The sequence below is a fragment of the Salvelinus sp. IW2-2015 genome, linkage group LG11, assembly GCF_002910315.2.
Source record: "Salvelinus sp. IW2-2015 linkage group LG11, ASM291031v2, whole genome shotgun sequence".
In the NCBI taxonomy this organism is placed as follows: domain Eukaryota; kingdom Metazoa; phylum Chordata; class Actinopteri; order Salmoniformes; family Salmonidae; genus Salvelinus; species Salvelinus sp. IW2-2015.
Window position 1 is genome coordinate 7774895 of NC_036851.1, and position 7702 is coordinate 7782596.

The following is a 7702-nucleotide window of genomic DNA, read 5'->3' on the forward strand; positions in this document are numbered from 1 at the left end:
ATGTTGTGTGTTTACATACAGAATCAATTTCTATGCGGAAACAGTTTAACTCTTTGGCTCTATTGCTTATAGATGGTACACTATGTAAAATAATATGAATTACTATACATTTTATAGATCACAAGGAATATTTGCTTTGATTTTTCTATGCTACTCCACACACATTTACGCAGGTAAATTCTAAAGATGTCAGACACAGAAGAGGTTGAATATGAGTAAGTAAATGACCAGTTCATCAATCGAATCGTCTGTATTCTGTCTACCGGTTGTGATTTATTTGTTGATCAATGCTTGTGAGTGATTCCYTAATGGAATTGGATCATAACACAATTATTTTGATGTGTTATTCTTTCAGGGAGAAAGAACGTAAGTCATTGCATCAATTCAAATATTATCTTGGGGGAAAACAACATATCGAAATGCCGATAAACATACTTTGAGTTAAGACATACTTTATGCAGTAAGGGCTCAGGTGCAGCTACAGGTATGTCAACGTTTCATCATGGGGGATAGTGAAAATCGTTTAGAATTTTATTTTATCCATTGCCAATACACAGTATATGATTTTTACAGAACGCTTAAGAATAATCTAGGCACTATTTGCTGATATGATTGTCTAAATACAGTTTAGTGTAAAATATACTTTATACTGATTTATTATTGTTTGTTTACATAGTTCTCCATGCTGCTGTTGTGTTCATGTACTGCTTTCACATGTGGCTGGTACTGTACCTAATGATCTTCCTTCTCTGTGCATGTGGTCAGAAGGAGAGGAGGATATTGTTGGTATGTATTACAAACAATATCTTACAGAACCAGTGAATTTAGTAGGCTGTTTACTATAAAAAAAACAATAATGTAATACCATTATTTTGAGTGTAAAATGACATTATTGAATTGTCTGAATTAAAACTTTGAAGCAATTATTAGTTCTGCCACTTTGTTACCCTTTTTACACACCACAGCTTCCTCTACAGCTTGAGTCACCAAAAAAGCAGAGTCCACTATGCCCCTGGCATCTCCACTAGAGTGCATAAATTAGTCATGGGACTACTGTATAGCTACCGCTGTGGTATAAGCTTCTGCGCCATACAGACAACTTTTGTCTTTGGCCCTCAGGTCGACCATCCTAACCCCACTTCCCTTCCTTGCCGCTGTCTCTGCCTGCCCCCTAAGCACGTTCCCTGGGGAATTGTTTTCTTATGATTTTTTACATGAAAGGTATGCTGGTGCCTGGGTACCCGTCACCTATCTCTATTTCTGTCCCGTCTTGTCGCCATGCTGTTGGGCTTCGGCGCGGCTGTCCCATGTCTCATCCTCATGTGGCGTTAGAGTTGGTGTTATAGTGTTATGTGGGTCAGGTAGTCCAGAATAGGGAACCCTAGGGGAAAGATGCACAATGCCACTCTCGGCCAAGATAGAACTCCTGGCGATGTGGTTCGTGTTTCCCTCTAAGCGGAACAACAGAGTCAGTGTTACCGACTGCTGTSCTCTGACTGGCACTCGGACTGAGGAATGAATGGTGACCTTTGATATTCAGGCATGAAATGCACCGACTGCCACAATGAGAGAGCTTTTAGAGAGCTGTATCACTCTACCTGGAGTGCTGCTCACCATGAGGACACCAATCCTTATGAGGGAATAAAAGGCAGCTGTGCTGTTACACTCAGTCAATTCACAGTGTGAGGAAAAAGGGTTGACAAACTGGCAGAAATAATTACTTTGATTAAAAGAAAAATAGAATGCTGTCTTTAATTACTACTTTGCCTTTCTAGTTAGTGCGTTGCTTATATTCCTACTCTGTATGCCCATGTCTTGGCTTGAGAATGACTGCTCTGCTCTCACAATATGCGTTGGCTTTGCAACAGACGAAGTGGAGGAGGAGGTTGCTGAGGAGAAGGAGGAGGTAGAATGTAGTGCTGCTTGTGCTCATGCATGCAAGCTAGCTAGCCTAGTAACACCGACAGTAACAACTATACAAACTGTATACACACACACATTTTTCACCTGTGTGTAATGATCCTGAAAGCATGGCTGTTTCAGTGAAATGCAATTATGTATATTCTCAAGCTGGAATAGGATAGTAGGGTTCAAAGCTCTACATGGCTCTTGATATCAGGGCWCCCGAGTGGCGCAGCGGTCTAAGGCTGCATCTCAGTGCAAGAGGCGTCACTACAGTCCCTGGTTTGAATCCAGGCTGTATCACATCCGGCCCGTGATTGGGAGTCCCATAGGGCGGTGCTCAATTGGCCCAGCATCGTCCGGGTAGGCCGTCATTGTAAATAAGAAATTGTTCCTAACTGACTTGCCTAGTTAAATAAAGGTTACATATTTTTTTAAATAATGAGGTCAGGTTAAATTAAAGATAACAAGGTGAGCACTTTGCTCTATTTAATATTAAATCCAAAACTTTATTTAGAAAATGGAAGCTGTAGTATTTGTTTTTTGAAAAACCACATTCTTGGTGGAAAAAAGAATCACTGCTTGACATGCGTAACGGGGGCATGTGTTAGAAAGGCCTGTATGGATGAGGTACAACACAGCCAGCAGAGGAGAGATGTGAGCAGGGGCTGGAGTGGGGAGGGGTGATCAAGCAGGTCACAGACCTTTTTCTAATCTGGTTTAGCACCGCTGTCCCCCTGGGCTTCCATGGGTCTTATCATGGCTCTATTTCAGTCTCTGCTCTCGGCACCTTTTCACATCTGTCATAGTTGACATTGTATTGACCCTGGCTTCTTTTACCAGACGCCGAGGGGGAGCAGGAGGAAGGAGGTAGGTAAAGGCTTATCAATCAATACCTGGTTATGAAAGAATGTGTGAAAGTTACATTTGTGTGTGAAAGTTAAACATTGACCAGTTTTGCAATGTTCTGTCAAGTACATTTAAATATGTCATTAACTGAGTTCTCCTTTTTCCCCACTCGGGAAGAAGGTTGGGAAAAACCTAAACCAAAGTAAGATTCAAAATTAATCTGGATAATCTGAACTCAGTTTAGGAAATATTTCACATCCAAGAGAAAACTTGTCTTTTGTATCATCCTCAGACCAGCCTTCATGCCTCAGACCAGCATGGTGCCTCCCAAAATCCCAGATGGAGAGAAAGTGGACTTTGATGTCAGTTTGCCTCACTGTAGCTACACAAGTATACTGAATATAAATAAGGACCTATACTGACCTGGAGTTGGATCAAGTTGCCCCTAACCACTGACAGATATTTTGTCATCATTTAATGGTTAAGATTAGGATGGAGTTGTAGGGGTTATCTGATCCTAGATCTGTGGTTAAATTCAACTTCTACCTCGAGCAACTAACCATGTCCTCCCTGCATGTTTTCTCACCCTGTCCTCTGACCTCTCATCCTTGAACCTGTCCTGCCTGTAGGATATCCACCGCAAGCGTATGGAGAAGGACCTGACTGAGCTGCAGACGCTTATCGAGGCCCATTTTGAGAGTCGCAAGAAGGAAGAAGAGGAGCTCATCAACCTCACTGATCGTATTGTGAGATACTGTTACATCATTCTGCATTCAGATAGCCTACAGTTACATCATTCTGTGTTCAGATAGCCTACTACTCACTCTGTCATTGCCTCACATACAGTTCTAGTCAAATACTTTTGGTTATGATACATGGGTACATAAATAGGGATATCTGCAGTGGTGGGAAAAGTACCCAATTGTCATACTTAAGTCAAATGAAAGATACCTTAATAGAAAATGACTCAAGTAAAAGTGAAAGTCACCCAGTAAAAAACGAATTGAGAAAAAGTCTAAAAGTATTTGGTTTTAAATATACTTAAGTATCAAAAGTAAATGTAATTGCTAAAATGTACTTAAGTATCAAAAGTAAAAGTACAAGTATAAATCATTTAATATTCCTTATATTAAGCAAAGCAGACGGCCACATGTTCTAGTTTTTAATTATTTATGGATAGCCAGGGGCACGCTCCAACTCTCAGACATAATTTACAAATGAAGCATTTGTTTAGTGAGCCCCCCAYATCAGAGGCAGTAGGGATGCCCGGGGATGTTCTCTTGATAAGTGTGTGAATTAGACCCTTTTCCTGTCCTGCTAAGCATTCAAAATGTATCAAGTACTTGTATGGAGTATAAAGTACATAATTTTCTTTAGGATTATAGTGAAGTAAAAGTAAAAGTAGTCAAAATATTAATAGTACCCCTAAAAAAATTTTTTTTAAATAAATATTAATAGTAAAGTACAGATACCCCAAAAAACGACATAAGTAGTACTTTAAAGTATTTTTACTTAAGTACTTTACACCACTGGATATCWGTGCGATGGGGTTATAACTAATCTAATACTATCCCCTCTGTATCTCAGGAGAAGCGCAGGTCTGAGAGAGCAGAGCAAGTGAGGATCCGAACGGAGAAAGAAAAGGAGCGTCAAAACAGAATAAACGTGAGTATCCCCATTGCAACACAAGGATCGGCAGTGGACAGCGTGAACACTGCACATTAGTAGAAAAGTAGGACAACTGTGGCAATGTTGCGTTTTTCTCTCATCTCCAGGAGGAAAAGGCAAGAAAGGAGGAAGAGGAATTTAAGAAGAAAGCAGAGGATGACGCCAAGAAAAAAAAGGTCCTCACCAACTTGCAGTTCAGCGGGTACAAGGTGARAGAAATCATCCAAAAACACCCTCACAACACCAGACTTTCTGAATTGTTACCAGAGTCTAATTTATAGCTAATATCTGTACATCTCGTTATACTGTAACTACAGACAGAAAAGAAAGGTGGGCCAAAAAAGAAAACAGAGCGAGAGAAGAAGAGAGCYATCTTAAGTGAACGGCATAATGAGCTGAATATTGACCATCTCAAAGAGGACAAACTGAGGTATGGTTGAGAAAAAACTTTACACTGGCATGTAGTGATAATATACAGTATGAAAGGGGTATTATCCAATAATTAATAATGTTATAATCTCTCCCGAACGAGATGAATGACTACTCTCTCACTGTGCTACAGATATTCGGTTAACCGCTGAGCAGCATTTATAGGATTGTCCTAATTTCCGCTATTTTCGATGATTTCCACTCTCTCCCTCGTGTAGAGAGAAGGCTACTGAACTGTGGAAGTGGATACATCAACTTGAGGCAGAGAAATTTGATCTCCAGTACAAACACTCGCGGCAGAAATATGATGTAAGATTATGCCACTTCCTTTTCATTCCAGACTTTAGCATCAAACTGAAATGAAAAAAATGATATGTGCATATGATTCACATGAAAGTGAAAGTATAAGCATGTTTTTTTTAAACATTTTTAATAAACACCAGCCTTGCTAACTCCTGCGACATGAGTAGGGATTGATATACTACTTCGTATAAATTAACATGCACAACACCACAAAACCTCAACCTAGAGTTCATTCAAGATCTGGTAACTATATCTCAATGGACTTGACAGGGAGGAATAGAAAAGTCAACTGGCTGTGATCCAAGAGAAGTATAAAGACATATGTTAGATGTTGATTAAAGATGTGATTTATTAGGATCCCCATTAGCCGACGCCAATGGCGACAGCTAGTCTTACTGGGGTCCGACACATAACGAAAAAGACGGTACAGACAACAACATAAAGACTTTACAATTGACATACATTTCAAAACATGAACATGTAGTGTGTGTGTAGATGGTTGTATTTACTGTCAAAACTCTCATTTATATAGGTCACCGTACTCAGGAATCGAGTCAGCGATCATCAGAAAGTGTAAGTACAAAAGGCATGACCTAGATACCAGTGGCGGCATGTGTCGTTTAGAGTTAGGGAGGAGCATGGCCTTATTTCTATTCAAATCCAATAAAATTGTATTTGTCACATACACATGGTTAGCAGATGTTAATGCGAGTGTAGCGAAATGCTTGTGCTTCTTGTTCCGACCATGCAGTAATATCTAACAAGTAATCTAACAATTTCGCAACAACTACCTTATACACACAAGTGTTAAGGATTGAATAAGAATATGTACATAAAAATATATATGGATGAGTGATGGCCGAACGGCATAGGCAAGATGCAGTAGATGGTATAGAGTACAGGTCTCTTATACACATCTAGATGTGTATAAGAGACAGCACCCAACTCAATGTAACATCAATAGGTTTAGGCTACTACATGATAGCAGAATTTTCTCTTTACCGATCATGAGGTTGCTACAACCCAGCCTATGAATGAAAGATTACAACGTAGGGTGCACACAGGTCGAGAGACAAGCTGGAGTAACTGTCTCTTATACACATCTAGATGTGTATAAGAGACAGATCATGAGGTTGCTACAACCGGTTGAAAGACAAATTGGGGTCATCAAAGTGACAGATAGTGACACATACAATACCGCCTTGCACAGTCTTGCATGCATCTAGCCCGCTGGGGAGTAATCATTCATCTTAACAGTTGCAAAATGGAAAACTAAAACAAGACTTTCTATTGGWCAAAGGTAGGTCCCCTCCCTGTTTCGTTCCATTTTACAGTGTACAGAAGCAGTTTACCAGTTACACCAGAGGGCCCCGGGGCAATAAATGTATAAAACTGAAAGCTTACCTTGACTTGGAAGAGTTGCAGTGTTGGATAGCCTTAGCCAGCTAGCTGACATAAAGAGCATTACTCTCTGTTTGAGTCAGGTTGTTGAGTAGGCTACATTAGCTGTATTAGCTAAGTAAGTGAAAGGTAAACTGCTTCTCCTTAATGTTTTTAGAAATTAATTTGTTCAAAACTTTCTCTCTCTTTGAGTTAACTACTCACCACACTTTATTCACTGCAGCACTAGCTAGCTGTAGCTTATGCTTTCAGCACTATATTCATTCTCCGATACTTTGATTGGATGGACAACATGTCAGTTCATACTGCAACAGCTCTGATAGGTTGGAGGACATCCTCCGGAAGTCGTCATGATTACAATGTAAGTCTATGGAAGGGGGTGAAAACCATGAGCCTCGTAGGTTTTGTATTGAAGTGAATATACCCAGAGGAGGACGGAAGCTATCTGTCCTCCGTCTACAATATGGTGCTACCCTAGAGGGTGCTGTTGAGGATACTGTAGACCATTGCAAAACAGTGTGTTTTAATTAGTTATTTGCTGACATTAATATATATAGTATAGTTTTCTCTTTAAAGGATAACTTTCTTAATTTATCACTATATACATGGTCCTGAAATTCACTTAGTAGGATGGTCCTGCACTTCCTCCTTTGAGGAGCCTCCACTTCTATATGCTTCTTAAACATACACAACACATTCCAAGAATCCTAATTTCCTCCTAMATTTTCTATCTTGTCATTTCTTAATCGTATTTGTAATTTCTAAACTCTCMATATTCTGCCTAGTTTCCTTCCAGTAGTGATAATACCCTGCTAAGACTGATAAGCCGTCCCAATGTAGAGGCTCACCTTGAGCCTAATCAAGTTTCTGCCCCCTCCTGTCTTTCCATCCCTTCCACCCTCCGCCTGTTGCCAGTTGTTTGAAGTGACTCTACTAACAGCTGCAGGCTGAGAGGAATTGAGAGGGGCTGAGTGGGGCTGGCGCTGTTGCACACCCAGCCCGCCGGGATTCAGACAACAAAGGCCTGGGGGTTAATTAAAGAAAATGGTCTGAGAAGGGAGCAGCCTATAGGGCGCCTGAACAACCAAAACAACAAATACAAGCATGCATGTCAACACACACACACACACACACACACACACACACACAC

The 7702-nt window shown here is 40.4% G+C and overlaps 1 protein-coding gene across 3 annotated transcripts in view; it reads left to right on the forward strand.

The window, feature by feature from the left end:
* The first annotated feature begins 629 nt into the window (after nucleotides 1-629).
* tnnt2b (troponin T type 2b (cardiac)) overlaps nucleotides 630-7702 on the forward strand; it is an 8608-nt gene continuing 1535 nt past the window's right edge. Inside the window, exons 1-10 of one of the 3 annotated variants that reach the window (XM_023995949.2) lie at nucleotides 630-786; nucleotides 2746-2772; nucleotides 2932-2953; nucleotides 3044-3113; nucleotides 3381-3497; nucleotides 4339-4416; nucleotides 4527-4628; nucleotides 4737-4849; nucleotides 5067-5157; nucleotides 5684-5724. In XM_023995949.2, the coding sequence (XP_023851717.2) occupies nucleotides 756-786; nucleotides 2746-2772; nucleotides 2932-2953; nucleotides 3044-3113; nucleotides 3381-3497; nucleotides 4339-4416; nucleotides 4527-4628; nucleotides 4737-4849; nucleotides 5067-5157; nucleotides 5684-5724 (692 nt within the window). In that variant the 5' untranslated portion in view covers nucleotides 630-755. Of the gene's footprint in view, nucleotides 787-876; nucleotides 2266-2745; nucleotides 2773-2928; nucleotides 2954-3043; nucleotides 3114-3380; nucleotides 3498-4338; nucleotides 4417-4526; nucleotides 4629-4736; nucleotides 4850-5066; nucleotides 5158-5683; nucleotides 5725-7702 lie in introns of those variants that run through there. The other 2 variants (XM_023995948.2, XM_070445521.1) reach the window with 2 other exon arrangements.